Consider the following 18,680-nt stretch of genomic DNA (forward strand, 5'->3'; position numbering starts at 1 on the left):
GGCGCGGCTGTGGCGCTGCTGTTTGTGCGGAGTGGTGCGGACTGCGGAGCAGAGTGGCGTCGGTAGCGCCGCCAGACGACGAGCGGCGGCGAATGGCTGAATTAAAAAGAAAAAGATTCTGAGCGAGCGAACGGAAAAGCCAGAAATGGCCACCTAGTCGAGTTGTTTTCGATTTATTAGCGCAAGAGTCGAGTTCGCCGCGCCGGTGAGGCATCGTAAGCGCGCAATTAGATCCTCGGGCCGGCGCCTGTCGCGTTCGGACGTCCCATGGAGCCGTCCGCCAACCGCAGCCGCCGCTCTTTCTTTCCGGACATTCCCTGGCCAACATGGCGGTGAGTCGCGCGACTTGAATGCTCCTCCTCGTGCACTCGCACCCTAACAAAATTGCTATATTAATGATCTTCGTCTTGCCCACTACCGGTCTTCGGCTGAAATTTTTCGTAAATTCGGAGTTTACAATCGGCCTTCGCCGCCCACGGCCCGTTCCAAGTTCGAGACGTGCGTCCTCGACGAACCGGCCGGAGCGCGGCAAAATTTCGCCGGTCAGCTCATACAACCTTCAGCGCGGCCCCTCATTCACTTTCAACCCCTTATCTTTTTGGAAAAATTAGAAATCCAAATTTTTAGCTAAATCAACATTTTTTTTCCTTGAAAAAATTCCCCTACCTGTTATTTTTAACAATAATTTTATTTAAAAAAAAAAATAACTTTAATAATGATTAACTGAATTTTGTCAAATGAATTACAAAATTATGTACTTTGATTTATTTTTAAGAATAAGAACTCCTGAAATTCAAAATCAAATTATTTAAAAGATTAAATCAATGTAAAGTAAATCAAATCGGAGTTTGAATAACTATTATTATGATTATTTCAACAAAATCTGCAATTTTGATATTTATTTGAGGTATCTTTTGCAGATTTTGAGGTGCTGAAATGAGGGCACCAATCAACCAGCAGCCTCGGAGGCCCATTGTGGTCTCTGGCACTGCATCAGCCACCCAAGAACACAGCCCGCAACAGGTACAAATCGTTAACTTCGGTTGGGCTTTTTCACTAATTTTGAATGTGATTGGCTGTTGATGCAGGTTGTCGGTGGTTCGGCAGCTGTTCGACCTGCAGGCCCTGGGATGGCCCAGAACAGCCCCCGCTTGCCCCCTCCCTTGGCAGGGGGCAACTCGGAGCTTTTAGGCCGTCCCGTGGTTTCGAACCTGGTTCCTCAAGGACGACCGTCGCCACTCCCCACCACTTCAGCGGCCGCCAGTCTCCTGAGGCCAACGGCCGCTCTTACACCAGTCAGACCTGCCATTTCCGCACCAGTCTCTGCCCCCGCAAGGTTTGTTTCATAAGATGTATTGATTTTTTTTAACAATTAATAACATCGAAAAGTTTTGATTTTTTAAATTAAAAATGAATTGTAATACAGCATGGAACCAACTACAAATTTTTGAATAATAAGAGTGTACAATATTTTTACAGAAAAAGGCTGTACTCGGGTTCAGGGGAAAACGAAGAGCCTCCGAGTAAGAAAAAACGAATTTTTTCCCATAAAACTACAGCAATACAGTCGGCCAAGGACTCGTACAGCGATTTGGTCACGGAGTATTTTTTCCTAAGCGTCAGTCTGACCTTTGGTAATCCATGTCATGGAACTAATTTTGAATTGCCAACAGACTGGGGGCAACATAATGGACTACCAGTTGTTCTGTAAGCGGCCGTCGCAGCAGTTCTATGACTATTGCAAGGCGCACAAACTGGATGAGACCGACTCAGTGGTTAAGACTGTTGCGGACAACAAACCCTCCACGCCCTCCACCACCCTGATTGAATCCAGTAAGAAATCAATTTTTACCTTTGAATTTGTATTAAACCTTATGCGGAATAGAAGCTGCACTGACAACAGTGCGGATGCCTCCTGCAAAAGTGCAGGTGCTGGCCTCGAAGCAAATGCAGGGTGGGACGACACCGACCTTGAGTGACGCCTCCAGCAGCCAACAGAACAAACTGGTTGAGAAAGCCAAGCAAGAGGCGTACATAGTGCAGCGCATCAGTACATTGCAAAAGGAAGGGCTGTGGTCCGAGAGAAGACTACCCAAGCAGCAGGAGCCGCCGAGGGCCAAGGCCCACTGGGACTACCTGCTGGAGGAGATGGTCTGGCTTGCCGCAGACTTTGCACAGGAGAGGAAGTGGAAGAAAAATGCAGCCAAAAAGGTACACAATTGTTATAGAGAACAAAATATTTTTCTTAAGTTAATTGTTATTTAACCTGAATGGTTAAGCGCATAAAAAAATCTTGCAACATTGTCTTTTTGCTGAAAAATTCTTCCCCTCGTATTTGCAGTGTTCGAAGATGGTGCAAAAGTACTTCCAGGATAAGCAGATCCAGGCGCAGCGGGCAGAAAAGAACGAAGAACAGCGAATGCGAAAAATTGCAGGCTTTATTGCAAAGGAGGTGCGCAACTTCTGGGGCGATGTGCACAAGCTAGTTGAGTTTAAGAACAAGACTCTGCTGGAGGAGAAAAAGCGCAAGGCGCTAGACCAGCACCTCAGCTTTATTGTGGACCAGACTGAGAAGTACTCGTCACAGCTGGCAAAGGAGATGGGCCGCGCAACAGAAGGCAACTCGGCCACCAGTGTAGCGTCCGACGAGCTGCTCAACTCGGAGCTCAACTCTGACATTGAGTTCGAGCCAAATGCTAGCTCTGATGATGATGAGGAAACCATCGCCAGGGCAGAGGGCCAGGTTGAGGAGCGCGAACAAACGGAGGAGGTCAAGTTGCTTGAGCAGGAGGCTAACCTACCGCTCGATGACGTCATCAACTCACTGCCCCCTCAAGTCAGGGAGGCCATTATGCAGGGCAAGATGGCCACCCTCGACTCTGACAAGGAGGACCATGCAGAGGTATTAGCACGTGACTAATTTATTTTTTACTTGCAATTCCAATAGGTTTATGGAAAAATTTTATGCGCATTTAAAATTGATTTTGAGAGATAAATTTTACAATTAAGATAATTTTTAGACTTCTGCTAGTTCTGCTGCCCCCTTGGTTTAAAAATAGGTGCAGATATTACAAAAATCTGTATCTTTGAACATTGGGGAAAGAAAAATCATGCTTGAAAAACGCTGAGTGTGCACCATTGCACTCTTGGTACCAATCCTGCTGACACTCTAACTAAAAATACCCAATTTAAAGATTGAATTGGTTCCCTCTTTAAATTACTTTTATGAATTGCTTTCAGGAAGGGCAAAGGGATGATGATGATGACTTCGAGAGCGCCCAGGAGGATTCCTCAGATGATGAGGAGACCATTCAACAGCAGGAAAAGGATGAGGGTGCAGTTGACTACAAACAAGAGCTCCAAGAACTTGAGGTATTTTGAATCTGACAGTTTCAAGCTCTCAGAATTTAATAATTTTTTTGTAGGACGACAACAATCTGTCAGTAGAACAATTGAGAGCAAAGTATGATGCAACAGGAGACGGCGCTGAGCCAACCGAAGAAATGGACGTGGAAAGAGACAGTGACGACGAATCCGAGGCAGAAGAAGATGAGGCTGAGGAAAAAAATGGTAATTTCTAAAAATAGTGATGTATTTTACTCTAAATTGATTGAACAGAAGGAGATGAAGAGCAATCTGATGCAGAGGAATCTGCAAAGAGTGAGGATGAGGAATCTGACGAGGACGACCAAAACGAGGAGGAAGAGAAGGGTACTGAACTCAGCATGTTGCTTGAGAACTCTGTAAGTACTTATTTCCTAAAAAAATTGCACTGATGATTAATAATTTGCTCAGGAGGAAATGACTGACGTGGACAAGTTGGCGCACTCTGCTGAGGAGTATCAACCAAAGGGTTACACTCTGTCATCAACCAAAGTAGAGACCAAGGTGCCGTTCCTTCTGAAGCATGGCCTTCGGGAGTACCAGCACGTGGGTCTTGAGTGGCTGGCAACCATGTTCAACAAGAACCTGAACGGAATCCTGGCCGATGAAATGGGCCTGGGCAAGACAATCCAGACAATTGCTTTGCTGGCTCACCTGGCGTGTGAAAAGGGGCTTTGGGGGCCGCACCTGATCGTGGTGCCCACTTCGGTGATGCTCAATTGGGAGATGGAATTCAAGAAGTGGTGCCCTGCCTTCAAGATCCTCACCTATTACGGCTCCCAGAAGGAGCGGCGGCTCAAGCGCATTGGCTGGACCAGAGAAAATGCATTCCATGTGTGTATAACCTCGTACAAGCTGGTCATCCAGGACCATCAGAGCTTCCGGCGCAAGAAGTGGGTCTACTTCATCCTGGACGAGGCGCAGAACATCAAGAACTTCAAGTCGCAGCGATGGCAATTGCTGCTCAACTTCCAGTCGCAGCGCCGCCTCCTGCTCACTGGCACACCCCTGCAGAACAACCTGATGGAGTTGTGGTCCCTGATGCATTTCCTGATGCCGCACGTCTTTGAGTCGCACAAGGACTTCCGAGAGTGGTTCTCCAACCCATTGACCGGCATGATCGAGGGCCAAAACGAGTTTAATGAGTCTGTCCTTAAGCGACTGCACAAGGTCCTTAGACCCTTCCTGCTGCGCCGCCTCAAAAGTGAAGTTGAGCGCCAGCTGCCCAAGAAATATGAGCACATCACCATGTGCAGACTTTCCAAGCGCCAGCGCTACCTTTACGATGATTTTATGTCCAGGGCAAAGTGAGTACAAACCTCTTTATCTTACAAGTTATGTGTTCGAGATAAGACATTCCGATTTTGATGAAAGTTTGTGTGCAATTTCTGCTACCCTTAGGTACTTCAGAACGGCTAATAATTTTTGCCCTTGTTTCTTCAATTCTTCCTATGTGAAACCTCTGTAATTTGAATCACATTGGAAATTCAAAGGTAGGCAAAATATATACACTGCGGACGCTTTTGCTGCCTACATATTAATAGTTTTTTTAATCTGTATTAACATTCCAGGGAAAATTGGGCAAAAATTAATTTCCATTCCAGAGTCCCAAGTTGCAAACCAACTTTCATCAAAATCGTCGTGTCTCATCTAAAAAACATACCTAGTTAGAAATACTCAACTAAAATCATTTTCTTCTTTTTTTTCTTTCTTTATTCATTTTATTGCACTGTGATTCCAGAACGAAAGAAACGCTTGAGAGCGGAAACCTGCTGAGTGTGATCAATGTGCTGATGCAGCTGCGCAAAGTGTGCAACCACCCAAACCTTTTTGAAGTTAGGCCCATCATCTCCCCCTTCCAAATGGACGGCATAAGCATGCACATCCCCTCCATTGTGTACCACGCCCTTGATTATGACCATCTGAAGGACATAAACCTGAGTGCAGTGAACCTTTTACGGATAAACTTTGAATATACAACAACTGCCTATGTGGCACACAGGGTCAAAAGGTATGTGACCCCAAAGAAGTTGATTGAGGACATCGATCTGCAGCCAGAACCGCCTCCCCGGACGCCGCAAGGCAAAATCAAGCTGAACGTCAAGGCCAACCCAAGCAGTCAGGCAAGACCTGTAGCGGCTGTAGCAGCGCCTCAGGTTTTGCCTGGTACATCACCCATTGTCAAGCACCTGGCGCTCAAGACAGGCTCTCAGGTGGTGCTCAAGCTCAAAGGCAACGGCACCTCACCTAGTTTCCCTGTTCAGTTCATCCACAATGCTGATGGCGGACCTAAAGGTTTGTTCTTTCTATTGATTTGATCTTTAAAAAATGCTACAGGGACATTTAAACATTTTATAAGCAAATGTTAAGGAAAAATAGACAATTCACATTTTAATAGACTATTTGTCATTGGTCTAATTTCTTTTATTTAAAATTTTTAATTTACTTTTCAAGTAGAACTAACAACAAACAATAATAATGTCAGCCAATTTTAAATCTTTTTATTATACTTTTTGTGTGTATATGATATATTTTCCACTGCCAAAACCTAATAGTTCTGTATTTGCATAGCTGTTTCAGTGGCCCCAATGAATGTGGTGTCCTCATCTGGTACCATTGGTAGTAATCCCATCCTCAAAACAATTCAGAGAAGCACGACCACCTTCCCTCAGCTGGTGACCACGGCAGAGGGCAAGCACATTCTGGTGCCAGCGTCACAAAGCATTTCAAGCATTGCCGGTGGCTCAACGCCTCTTGGCACCCTGACTACCAGTGCAGGGCGCCCTGTTCTCAGAGTGCCGCCTATGCCAGCTAAACCTGCTCTGGCAACAACGCCCCTGGTCGTCAAACCAAATGCAGCTGCCTCCACTAGTGCTGTCCCTGGAGGCCCCCTCATCCGAACGACTATGTCTTCCATCACCCTGCAGCCCTCAAAGAGTCTGATAACCACCATGGCCGAGTCCGTCCGACTTGGTCTTGAAGTCCAAAAGCAGAAGTCACCTTTTCATTTGGTACTTTTTCAAAACTTTTCAGCTTTTTCTTCCTTATTTTTTCAATATCTAGATCGTGTTATGACTATTACATTCTACAGGCGGACGTGGAGGAGGCCAAGAAACAGGCGAGGAAGGACAAATTGAGTTCCTTGCACCGCATTAACGTCCAACACTGCGAGTCATGTCCACTGTTTGGTGCAGACCTGAGAGAGGCATGCAACATGATGCACTCTTTCGCCGCACCAGGCAGCGCCTTCAATCCCTTCAGGTGGAATGAGAGCAGTGGAATGATCAGTTGCCTGAAGGCGCAAGACGAAACCCTGCAGGATGAGTTGTGGGTAGTCACTAACGCCCTTAGAGACGCCATCTTGTCTCGCACGGTTAGACTTGATCAGCTCTCAGAAACAGTCAGCCGGTGAGTGTTTACACAGCAATTTGTTGTGTGATTCATTTGTTCATAAAGATAAACAAACGTAATTTGGATAATTTGGTTGTTTGAATAAGGTATGCTGAATTTAACTTTGAATTGCAGGTTTATGTTGTATGTGCCTGCGGTAAACGCGCCTGTGGCTCGACTGCACGCTTCACACGGCCACCCGTCCAAGTTGAGGCTGGAGGCGCTTCGCGAAGAGGCTCTTTGTCGAGAGCTTGCTCCCCGCGCTAACTTCTTGCATCCCATTGTCAACAGCATGAGCACCCAGTTCCCCGACCCTAGGCTCATTCAGTATGACTGCGGTGAGTGTTGAAAAAATTTAAAAAAAAAAAAAAAAAACAAGGACAAATTATGGTTATTATTGGTACATTATTGAGCTCTGTTGAGTTTTGACCAGCCGTTTTCACTATGAATTAAGTCAGTTTGAAATGTCACAATTTAATTTCACACGTCTCATACCGTGCGATTTTTCTAAATAAATTTTGTTTGCAGGCAAACTTCAGGTAATGGACAAGCTGTTAAGAGAGCTGAAAAGTGGCGGCCACCGGGCGTTGATCTTTACGCAAATGACTCGGATGCTGGACGTCTTGGAGTCATTCCTCAACTACCATGGCTATATCTACCTGAGGCTGGATGGTACCACCAAGGTTGACCAGCGATTGGTGAGTCTCAAATGAAATATTTTAAATGCGTTCCGATGAAAATTTGTGCGATTGAAGGTGTTGATGGAGCGGTTCAACAACGACAAGCGCATTTTTGCATTCATCCTGTCAACGCGGTCAGGAGGCGTGGGTGTTAACTTGACAGGAGCGGACACAGTTATCTTCTACGACAGCGACTGGAACCCAACAATGGACGCGCAGGCGCAGGATCGTTGCCACCGGATCGGCCAAACCAGGGACGTGCACATCTACCGATTGGTTAGTGAGATGACTGTTGAGGAAAATATCCTCAAAAAGGCAAACCAGAAGCGGCTCCTCGGTGACCTCGCCATTGAGGGTGGCAACTTCACCACTGCTTACTTCAAAAACGTAAGTTTGAATTCTAAATAGGAAAAGTGAAAACTGATTTTTACGAACAGTCAACAATCCATGAGCTGTTCAATGTAAATGTGAGCGAGAGCAGCGCCGCTCGACGGATGGCAGAAGTTCTTGAAAACACGCAGCAGCCAGAGGCCCTGCTCAAAGTGTATTCGGCCGATGAGGAGAGGCAGCAAGAAGAGCTAGTTACAGAGGTGCGTTGAATATATAATGCTGTACTTGATTTAATTGAGTGCTAAATTTGCATCTGAAATGTTTCCTCTTGGCCGAGATTTTAAGCTACAAAATCTGCTGGGAAAAATTTACCTGACTGATTTGAACTAAGTCACCCTCATTTAATTCAACTGATAGAATTAACATTTTTAATGCTACATTGAGCGCTTTTACTTAGAAGATAAGTTATTTTTTTTTTTTAAATAATGTTTTTTTCCTCAGGAGGAGGAGGAAGATGCTGTTGTTTCGAAGGACAGGGTGGCAGTTTGCAACCTGGAGAATGTGTTGGCTGCAGCTGAGGATGAGACGGATGTAATTGCCGCAAGAACAGCACGGGCAGAAGTTGCTGCTGACCTTGAGGAGTTTGACGAGAACCTTGTCGTTGAAGAGAACAGGGAGGCAGAAACACTGAGCAAGGCCGAGCAAGACATTCAGTACATGGTGGAGAAGGTAAATTTGTTCATAAATTTTCAGTGAAGAAATTATCTAAAAATATTTAATTGAATTAACTGCAATTTATAATTTTCCAGCTGTCTCCAATCGAGCGGTATGCAATGAAGCTGGTAGAGGAGAGTGAGGCGCCCGTGGCCGCAGAACAGCTGGCGGCTACAGTGGCTGAGATTGAGCAGCAAAAAAAGGAGTGGGAGGTGCAAAGACTGAGGGCCGATGAGGAGGAGCGACAGCAGCAGGCAGACGATACCCCTTCCGACCTGCTCACCTACTCGTCGCGCGACGCCCGATCTCAGGTTAACCCCCCCACTTGCCAACGTCGAGCGAGCGTTGCCTCGAAGCGCGCCGCTTCCCCTCCCCCTTCCCTCTCAGAGGACGTGCCCCGGACTCGGTCCAGGGGCACGGTCAAAATTAACCTGTGGACGCTGGACGAGAGTCCTTCGGGGCCCAAAGTGATCAAGGCCGCTGGGGGAGGCAAGGCCCGGAGCCCCACCACCCCCGAGGTCAATGGCACTGTCAAGCGAAAGGCGCCTAAGACCCCCGGGGGCAAGTCCGCTTGAACGCTTGAGTCGTTGTTTTTATTTTGATCCAAGATTGTGTGCCTCAAATGCAAAGACTTATTGTGGGGTGAAAGACGACCGAACACTGGACGTACGGACCGTTTAGTTCCTACCCGTGTGTAAGCAGGATGCAATAAAAGAGAAATGTTAAAAACGCCGTCTCTGGTCTTTCCTTGCCATTACCGAATTGTCTCTCCAAGTTTGTTGGGTTTGGATGGGAATGGTTTTACGCTCTCAGTTTTGGTGTCTACTTTTGCTCATGTGCTTGGACTGGTATGGTGATTCAGATTCCAGTGGCACCAAAACTTTCTTTACCCAGCCTTACCACGCCAAGCTTGGATATGCATTTTGTATGTAATGAGCAAGGACTGACACAAAAACGAGACGAAAACCCTTTGCACCCAATGCTCACAATCATATTTTTCACTCAATCATTAAGTCAGAATTAATAATTGGTTGTCAATAATGCTATCAAAAAAATCTTCCACTAAGATAGTTTAAATAAGAACAGTCAGTATTTAAAAACTTAGTACAGGTAATATATGTCTAAGTAAATCAATTAAAATTTAGTTCGTGAGGGTCTATAGTTTTAAGAGAAGCTCCAGTAATACAAATCTCGAGTCCCTTACTCATAACAAGAAAAACTTTTGAGCTTTTAGATTACACTAGTAATTTTTTGCAGATCTGGAAGTCTGGCGAGGAGGTCATGCCTGTAAGTATTTTGTAAAAGAAAAGTATCCAAGATTTGCTGAAGTGGTGCTTGTGTGGTAGATGTGGTGTCCGCCGACGCCTCCCCAGGAGACCAATGACGTCTACATTGATCACAACTTGGACCTGCTCTATGAAAACTCGCCTATGGCAGAGGAGCGGCTGCCGGGCGTGCACTCAAAGCGTGACCTCAAAAGGGTGCGAGATTACCTACCGGGGGGTGCCGCCAGTGACAGAGACCGCCGCCCATTCAACAAACTCAGGCGCACCGACGAGGTTGCCACAACAGGCTCACACACTCCAAGGTCTGAATCAAAACACGTTTGGATAAATTATGAATTTTATTTGGGATTGAACAAGAGTGGCATTTGCTGCAAAAAAAAAACTTATATGGGCAGTCCTTACTCAAATTATTTATTTGATGATTCAAAGTCTTCCAATTTTTACCTTAAATTTATTAATGATTGCATCAAATAAAAAATAATATAAATTTCAGTTAAGTCATTGTTTTGCAATTTTGCAATCAGTTTAAAATCAATTTATTTTTCAAATTCTACAGCTCGTTCAGGTCATTGTTTGACCGTCCGTCACCGGCACTGCTTAAGATCCGCAAAGAGTTGAAGAGCCAGAAAATAAGGGGAATTGGCGGAGCACCGCGAATTGCTTCGCTGGTGCCGTTTGCCTCAGGGCTGGTGGCAACGCCAAGGGCTTCGCCCACAGGCGGCGCCACCACCCAGCCTGACAACCAGCCTGCGTGGCTCATCTTTGAGGATTGGGCATTGCTGCAGGCCGTGCAGAGCATGCAGGAGATCAGTCTCAACCTGTTCATCATCAACCCTGGCCACACACCCAACTGGGACCTTGAGGCCGACATGGTGAACTCGGTCTCTCGCAACTACCGATCCCCTAAACAGTGCAGGGCCAGGTGAGGAGCAAAACCCCCAATACTCTAAACTCTGGAGTAAATTTTTCTTTCGTTAATCAGGTATGAGAGCGCCATCATCCCTAGGGAGGAGGGGCGCGTCCAGCACGAGCCTAGTCCCAAAAAGCTCAAAAAACACAAGAGTCTCCACAAGTCTCAACAGGTACCCACTAGCCTCCATTATTATTATTTTTTTATTATTTATAAATCTCCTGTTTGCAGTCTGGACGAGCTCTGAGGACGTCACAGTTGTTCACACAGGACAACGGCGCCTCATACTTAAAAATGATCACCGAGCGGTCAGACGTGATACTGGGCATTGCAGCCAAGCGGACGCCGCCTGTTAAGCCCATGTTCAGCAACACCCTGAGCCGAAACCAGAAAGGCTCAACCCACCTGGCTGACATCAATTATGACACGCCTCTCAACCCCATTGAGGTTGTTGCCCGCAGGAACGAGAGGCTAAACAAAATCAAGAACCAGCAAACCAATGTGAGTAATTTGAATAAATTAACCAAATTGGAAAAGCCTTTTCTCTACTCAGTAATATTAAGGCTTCTAGTCACGTATCATTTCCTGATGACCTCATCTTTCCATTTTTACATTGCTTAGCTATTTTCTAGACATATTAGAGATTCATTATAGATAGTAAAATACATTATATTCATTATATTACCATAATTTATAGGTTGGTTTAGTAAAAATTTAAGAGAGTGACCTATTCTAAGGCATTTTTTAAAAGCTCAGATCTACCCCATTTCAAATATTATATATAACATACACAACTCCTTAGTATTTCTTTGAAAATCTAGTTTCTGTTAAAAATAATAATTAAAAAAATTATTTTCTTCTTGAGCAATATATTTTAAGCGCTAATAAAAATCTCCGTGTTTCAGCTTGCTGAGCAGTACCGTCTGCAAAATCAACAGGGCGGCCATGCCGCCACCACCACCACGCACTTGGTGCCGGCCAAAGTGAGCAAGGTGGCTGCCGTAGCGACTACCTCATCCTCGTCAGCCTCCTCCTCGCCGGCAGCTGTGGCCAAATCTCCACCAGCAACACCTCCTCCATCTGCAGCAACAGCCGTGGCCAGCGGCCAAGTGGCCGGAATGACGCCAGTGGTAGTGAACATATCGCAACATCCAGTGGCAGCATCGACAACTGTGGCAACCGTGGCTTCGAGTTCGCAAACTTCGGGTGGCACCACTACCATCCAGACCATTGGCCAGCAGGTTCGATCACCACGAACCACGGTGGCTCTCACCGTGCAAGCCCCTGGCGGCAACTTACTGCCCGTCACCCAGATTCCTATGCACCAGTCTCAGCGCTTCACCACCGCCAGCCTTGTCGCCACTCCCAACACAACCAAAGGTAAAATCCGCTTCAAATTAGAAAGTCAAAATTTGTTGAGAAGGATTTGTAATTTGGCAAAAATATTTAACTCACTGTGCAAGAGAATGGTTTTATAACTGAATGGTCTGATCCTGAAGTGGGACGTGTTACAGGCACCCTTATACCAGGCAAGAACCTGACACCACAGCAAGTGACTAACTACATTCGGCAGCAGCAGCAGTTCATCCAGCAGCAACAACAGAAGAAGTTGCAGGCGGCGGCCGAGGCAGGAGTCATCACCTCGGCCACAAGCAGGACAATTGCAGGTCAACCATCAACCTTTCCAACTCTTAAATTGCAAATTTACAGCATTCTTTTATTTACAGGAACGGCCACGTCAGGAGGCTCTGCAACTGTTGTAGGCCAGAAGGCGGCCACTATTGGCATTGCTACGCAGGGCGCCTCGGGTACTGCCACCTTGGCCGCTCTGCAGCTGCAGCAGCGAACTCCGGTTAGTTCTTAACCTACTGCTCTATGAAAAGAATTAATAAATTTCGCAGATACAGTACCAGAAACCGACAAGCCTTGTTGCACAGAAGAGGTTTTCAGAGGCCGAGCTTAACGCCCTGCTCAAGCGGCAACAGGTGACCAACCAGAAGGCAGCCACTGCGCAGGCGGCCACCACTTCTGCGGCCGCGGGCAGCAGTTCTCCAGCACAGGTGCAGATCCAGACAGCCACTTCGTCTCCACAAGTCACTCAACAAACAGTTCAGGTTTAACTCTCCAAATCAGCAGTTGCAAGTTAATCGTTTTTCAAAAATTTCAGTTTAAAACTACAGCGGCTACTACATCCAGGGCAGGCACAGGTACTCCTCAACAAGTGCGACAGATGACCATGCAACTCGCTCAGAGGAAACTTGCCTCTGGAAAGGTATCAATTAATTTTATAATGAAAGACAAAATGCAATGCTTTTTATATTTTCTTGTTCATTATGACAGAGTTTGATGTTGGAATTTGCATGTTATGCAGGTGATCCTCCAGGGAAACAAGCAACACATCTCAGCCCTGACAATGCAGCAGCTGCAGATGATCAAACAAGGTCAAATGGCAGCTGCGGCGGCCGGTGGCAACGCCCCCATAGTCACCCATGCCGTCGTAACCAAGAACGTGAGTGGTGGCTCCGTGCAAAGGGTCATCCCTGTCGGAACCGCAGCTGGTAACACGCAGCTGAAGCCCACCTTCCAGGTACTTCAAAAGATTTTCATCTTCTTTTACTCACACTTGATATTGTTCAGGTGGTGGCAGCAACGGCAGGGCAGCAGATTGCAAGTCGAAGTGGCAATCAGGTTCTCACCTTCCAAGACGCCACCAGCAGACAACCAGTGAGTGTGACCCTGTCCAACCGGGCTGGTGTCTCGCCAGCCCAAACGCAGGCCATCATTTCTCAGGTAAAATTCCTTCTATTAGATTCAAGGGTTTTTACTGATTTGGTTTCTTCAGGTGACTGCCGCCCTGAACAGCAACCCGACCATCATCCGCCAGAGTCTGATCCCTACCCAGGGCGCAGTGCGGATCACGTCCCCCAGCCTAGTGCAGCAGCAAAAGCAGACCATCGTTCCTGCGGTGGCCACAGCAGCCACCCAGGAGTCGCCCGCCTCTACCTCCCAGGTGCCACCAACCCCCCAGCAACCACAGAATCCCCCACCCTCAGAGTAGACAGTTTGTGTAAATAACGATTTGATGCTCGGTGTGAATAAATAATTTTTTGCAACCAATTTTTTTTCTCAATGGAATCATGACATTCATTTTTTGCTGTCAATCGGTGTAAACTATTGCTTTATTATTTGCTGCTTCCTACACACAATTCTTCAAGGTAACAAATCTCTCCGACATCAATAAGACAAAATGAATTTACTTTTATGGCGTTCAATCTGCACACTCGTATGTACAGAGGGCTAGGTGTGCTTTTTCCAGTTAATGAATTACAATTAATGTTATTCATCAGTAAGAGTAGAGAGAAAGTTACTCTAAAATTAGCTCACTTGCATGCAAAATACAAATACATTTTCGTCCATATTCCATCAAATTCTATGTACACGACTCTTGAAAATTGCCTTGAGAGTTCGTATGGCAAAGGTACTCGATTCGCCACTCGGCCACGCACTACTTCTTGGAACTCGAGTCAAACCCGAAAGGCACTTACTTAGGCTGTCGGCCCCAACGTATTTTTTTAAAAAATACTATCACACACATCCGAATTTCACTAGAACCGAGTCAATAAAAATAAAACGCCAGAGTGCTTTTCATTCTCCCTGGGTCAAGCAAATAAAAAAGCAAGACTGCTTCAGCTGCTCAAAACAAAGATATTGTCGAATTCAACTTAGGAAATAATTAAAGCTGCGATACAAATCAGTTAATTACTTTGTGACGTCAGATCAATCTTTAAAAAAAGCTTAAAAAAAACTGATTGGCCGACGCCTTTCCCCCACTCCCAATTTGCAGTTGGCTAGGAGAGGCGGTTGGGGCCGCGAGCCAACCTGACGACCGAAAGGTATCACATTTGAGTGGGCGGCGCGCCGAGGGCGTCGGGCTAGGCAGGGTTCATGCGGCGGTAGGTCTCGAGAAGTTCGCTTGGGTTGAGGTAGGCCTGCGCGAGTTGGTGCTGCTGCTGTTGCTGGTGGCTGTCGTGCTGCTGCACCGCGCTGATGATGGAGCCTATCTGCTGCACCACCTGCGTCGCCGTCGCCTGCTGCTCACCCTGCCCCTCGCCTCCCACCACTTGCTGCACCTCGTGCTGCTGCTGCTGCTCTTCCTGCAGTACCAGCAGCGTCTCGCTCGGCTCTGGCTCGTTTTTCACCTGAAAAATGCAAAGTTTGATAAAATTTTCCAAACAAATTAATAAATTCATCAACTGACCTCCGACTTTTGGCCCGCCTGCTGCTGCTTGCGGCTGTGCCGGTGTTGGTGGGTGGTGAGGTACTGTTTCTGCGCAAACTTTTTGCCGCACGTCTCACACACGTACGGCTGCTCCTTGGAGTGGGAAGCGATGTGGATCTGGTAGTAGTGCTTGACTACGAAGCTTTTGCCGCAAGTCTGGCACACAAACGGGCCCGCAATTCCGTGCGTCTTGCGGTGCTTCAGCAAATTGTCCTTGCGCGAGAACGACTTGCCGCACATTTCGCAGGCGTGCAGCTTTTCGCCGGTGTGCGACGACAAGTGCCGCACCAGGTGCTCCTTTCGCGAAAATGACTTGCTGCAGGTCGTGCATCCAAAGGGCCGCTCACCTGTGTGCAGTTTGCTGTGCTGGAAGAGGTGTTCTTTCCGCCTGAATACCTGAAAAATTGATTCAACCTTCACCTCAAGGTACCACAAAATTTGCGTATTGCAACCTGAATTTCTTTTATAAGAGTGCAAACAAATAAATAAAGTTTATGATAAAAAGGTCAATTTGTGACAAGGATTTAATAAAAAATTTACTTTTCTTATAAAGTGTAAAAAGCTTGACAAAGGGTTAGAGGTCACGATGAGGTTGACATCTGTCTTTGAAGAATAATGTTAGCTTTCAAACCAACCTTGCCGCAGGTTTGGCAGGGGAAGGGTCCACCAGGCTGCAGCTCTGAGTTGCCACCCTTGCTGTTGCCGGGGCGCGACTTCTTGCTAGCATTGGGGGTGGCCGTTGCTGATGCTGACAGCGTGACCGTGTTCATGCAGGCGTGGTTGACAAGCTCCTCCTGCGATTCAAAAGTCTTGCAGCAGCGGCCGCAAATCTGCACAACCTCTCGTAGCACCTTGCCATCGTCGTCGTCACCCAGGGCGCTGCTGGCCGCGATTACACTCGTCCCATCGGCCGCCAGCACCGGGATCACCGTCTTCATCTTCAAGAACTCGCCAATTTGTGCAATCGAGGACCTTCAGGAAAAACTTAAAAATTAAAAAATAATAAGGAAATTCAATGTGTACCTGGCAAGGGCATTCTGGTCATCGGCAGTGGTGGTGGTGACGCTGCGCAAAATGCCGTCCTTGTCCTTGATGAAGCCAAACTCCATCAGCATCTCCTGACTGGCGGTGAATGTGATGGGCGTCGACTGCTGGATGGCGATTTGAATGTTTGGGTCCAGGCTCATCACCTCCGACACTGACCGTTTTGAGCCACGCTCGTCCATTTCCTGCACCACCGCCTGCAGCACAAAACAATGCATAAATTAAATTATTTTTAATAATCAAAAATTTTAAAATACCTTTAATTCAGTGTAAATATATATTTATAAAATTTTGCAATTTTTTATAAAGAACATTTACATGAAGAATGTATAAATCAAAATTTCTTTCATTGTATGTCAGGAATGAAGAAAGAATCCTGAAAACTTTTCATCCCCCACCAACTTTAGACCATCATTAAAATATATAAGTTTTTCCATTACAAATAAAACTGACCGCAATAGCCTGTTCGTGTTCCTTGAGGGAGTCACGCGCGTCAGTGGCCTCGGCGACGGCACGGTTGTACTGCAGAGCGGCCGCCGACGCCCTGATGACGTGCTGTTGCTGTTGTTGCTGCTGTTGGTGTTGCTGCGGAGCGGGTGCCTCGTCGATGATGGTTGCGATGCCGGCTGCCTGCACCAGCGAGTTCAAACCGTCATTGAGCGACTTGCCGTTTGTCTCCTGGATCACCTTCAGCTCCTCCTTGGACTGCATCTTCAGACCCCCCGTCGTCTCGTCCTTCACGTACACCTGCTCAAAATTTCCAATCTCATTTTATTATTAACTCCCCTCAAAATTATTCAAATAAAAAATAAAATTGTTTCAAGGTAAATGAAAAAATTATTTTATTTGAAGCACCTTTCCATCCTTGGCAAGGTCCTCCGAGTACTTCATGGAAGTGAAGTAGCTGTCGAGCATGGCCTCTGCATTGATGCATGACTCGCGGAACTCGTAGAACGACTCGATTTTGTCCACGCACGTGCTGCATATTATTTTTGGCAGCGAATCCTCCTCATGGATCTGCACAAAAAAAATGGAATTTATGACAAAAGGCGAATATTTCAGATTTTCAAATAAAGTGAAAATTCCTCATAATTTTTTGAGATGAGTTAATGAACGTTAATAATTGATTGATTCTGAAAAGCGATTGGCAAAATTAACTTTTCTCCGTTCTCCATCAATCAAATGTTTTAAAAAAAAAAAAATTAAAAGACCAGTCTATATATACCATTTATTACAATTTGCTGATATTAATAATGCATTATTTAATTTTAAAAAATCTTGCCTTTTTTAGATTAAAAAAATTAGATATTTTCTAGCTAAGTTGTATACACAGTTTTTGAAGATGTTAACGATTCATTACTATATTGCTGTTAATTTTAAATATATGATTAAATTTTATATTACATAATTTTTTACCGGTTTTACCACTTGATATTTCTGCACTAGCAAAAAAATAGTAATTTATACATAAAATAAATAATTCCTTTCCATAATAGTAATGCAATTAATAATAATTTGTGATTTTATTAGAAAAAAATTCATATAATAATATCTTATCATATATTTCTTAAGTTCGTTTTTGTAGCCGAAATAGAAAACAATTAAAATTATCCAAATTTATTATGTTTGCTTAACAACAAAAATTTAATCTTTATTGATAATTTTCTGCTCCATTTGATGCATAGCCGTCGCGTTTCCATGGAAAAGGGGTGGGGGCATTGTTTTAGTCTCGGCGAAATTGTTTTTTGCAAAATTTCAAGTGCGAATCGCTTCAGCGCTGCGCGCGTATCGATTATGATGATGAGCCAATCAAAAAAATTAATTTACAAATATCAAAATATGTGACTGGCAAAAATTATTGATTAATTGCATCTTCCAATTGAATTGTAATAAGCGATTGAAAATTCAGATCCAAGGTCACGCGGGGGCGGCCACGGAGGCAGGAGGCCACCCCTGCAACTCGGAGCCGGGGGGCCAGGATAGGCGTTGTTGGCCCAGGTCAGGGGTCGCGGTGCCCCTCCGGTGAGAAGTGGCGCCGCAGAGAGAGAGAGGGTCAAGGAGTGTCGACATTTTGAGCGGCGGCGGCGGCCGACGGCCCCTTGATCGCCGCTGAATACAAGCGAGAGTGAGAGAGAGTTGGGAGGGTGGGAGTCGGAGTGGCGGCGGCGGCGGCGGGTCATCCGCCGCCGCCGCTTTGTTGTGAGTGCGGATGGGAGTCGAAGGGAGAAAAGAGCGAACCTGAAGGGGAAGGCAAATCTGGATCTTGGTGGGAAGTTGTCTGCGCCGACCCTCCTCACGGAAGATGTGCACCTTCACGCCCTCGCTTGACGTGCACAGCCGGCACAGCTCGTAGTAGTTGACCCGTCGGTAGCCGGACATGGTGGTCCGCCCTCCGGACACACGATTCACCCCTTCACTTGGCTAGCGCCGCCGACCACGATTTGACTCCGCCAAAGAGTCCAAAGACGACTCCGAGTCGCTCCGATGGCTGCCCGCCCGCCATTGCGCACGCGTCGGCTCGCCACCGGAAGTGACGTCACCCACACGGCGCCACCATTCGCACCCACCGGCGCCAAAACGAATAATTTAATCCTTTCCTTGCTTTTCCACTGCAGTGAACAGGAAGAACTTTCATTTAAATCGAAATGTATACGCTTAGACTG

General features: G+C 46.2%; 2 protein-coding genes across 7 annotated transcripts; one reads left to right on the plus strand and one right to left on the minus strand.

The window, feature by feature from the left end:
• The first annotated feature begins 86 nt into the window (after positions 1–86).
• On the plus strand, positions 87–13,813 carry LOC132200606 (helicase domino). Of its 4 annotated transcripts, none has more exons than XM_059626207.1 (33): positions 87–332; positions 921–1,023; positions 1,089–1,336; positions 1,480–1,618; positions 1,674–1,833; positions 1,886–2,211; positions 2,342–2,902; positions 3,241–3,372; positions 3,426–3,570; positions 3,619–3,743; positions 3,796–4,691; positions 5,126–5,679; positions 5,956–6,395; positions 6,476–6,792; positions 6,910–7,112; positions 7,303–7,472; positions 7,530–7,841; positions 7,892–8,044; positions 8,286–8,513; positions 8,594–8,809; positions 9,756–9,785; positions 9,845–10,086; positions 10,341–10,706; positions 10,767–10,866; positions 10,926–11,195; positions 11,600–12,074; positions 12,194–12,361; positions 12,422–12,546; positions 12,602–12,808; positions 12,862–12,966; positions 13,066–13,281; positions 13,332–13,484; positions 13,537–13,813. In XM_059626207.1, exons 2-33 carry the CDS (start codon positions 937–939, stop codon positions 13,750–13,752), a joined length of 8,085 nt encoding a protein of 2,694 aa, XP_059482190.1. In that variant the 5' UTR covers positions 87–332; positions 921–936; the 3' UTR covers positions 13,753–13,813. The 4 variants fall into 4 exon arrangements, with proteins under 4 accessions (XP_059482190.1, XP_059482189.1, XP_059482188.1 ...); XM_059626206.1 differs by having other exon boundaries at positions 3,622–3,743; positions 12,596–12,808; XM_059626205.1 differs by having other exon boundaries at positions 88–332; positions 12,596–12,808.
• Positions 13,814–13,828: 15 nt separating this feature from the next.
• On the minus strand, positions 13,829–18,526 carry LOC132200608 (zinc finger protein 660-like). Of its 3 annotated transcripts, none has more exons than XM_059626209.1 (7): positions 18,256–18,526; positions 16,873–17,034; positions 16,471–16,767; positions 15,997–16,214; positions 15,609–15,945; positions 14,953–15,369; positions 13,829–14,893 (listed from the first exon to the last, which is right to left on the minus strand). In XM_059626209.1, the coding sequence occupies exons 1-7, from the start codon at positions 18,394–18,396 to the stop codon at positions 14,627–14,629; spliced, it is 1,839 nt and encodes a 612-aa protein (XP_059482192.1). In that variant the 5' UTR covers positions 18,397–18,526; the 3' UTR covers positions 13,829–14,626. The 3 variants fall into 3 exon arrangements, with proteins under 3 accessions (XP_059482192.1, XP_059482193.1, XP_059482194.1); XM_059626210.1 differs by having other exon boundaries at positions 16,471–16,764; positions 18,256–18,525; XM_059626211.1 differs by lacking the exon at positions 18,256–18,526 and adding an exon at positions 17,434–18,166.
• Between the last annotated feature and the right edge of the window lie 154 nt (positions 18,527–18,680).

Source organism: Neocloeon triangulifer, unplaced genomic scaffold (genome assembly GCF_031216515.1).
Source record: "Neocloeon triangulifer isolate White Clay Creek 2 clone unplaced genomic scaffold, ASM3121651v1 ptg000014l, whole genome shotgun sequence".
NCBI lineage: Eukaryota > Metazoa > Arthropoda > Insecta > Ephemeroptera > Baetidae > Neocloeon > Neocloeon triangulifer.

Coding starts and splice junctions, on each gene's coding strand:
- LOC132200606 (XM_059626205.1), top strand. CDS start 937: ATGAGGGCACCAATCAACCAGCAGCCTCGGAGGCCCATTGTGGTCTCT. Junction 6,396..6,475: donor AGAAGTCACCTTTTCATTTG/GTACTTTTTCAA, acceptor TACATTCTACAG/GCGGACGTGGAGGAGGCCAA. Junction 7,842..7,891: donor CCACTGCTTACTTCAAAAAC/GTAAGTTTGAAT, acceptor TTTTACGAACAG/TCAACAATCCATGAGCTGTT.
- LOC132200608 (XM_059626209.1), bottom strand. CDS start 18,396: ATGTCCGGCTACCGACGGGTCAACTACTACGAGCTGTGCCGGCTGTGC. Junction 16,768..16,872: donor ACCTTGCCAAGGATGGAAAG/GTGCTTCAAATA, acceptor GGAAATTTTGAG/CAGGTGTACGTGAAGGACGA. Junction 15,370..15,608: donor CCTGCCAAACCTGCGGCAAG/GTTGGTTTGAAA, acceptor TCAATTTTTCAG/GTATTCAGGCGGAAAGAACA.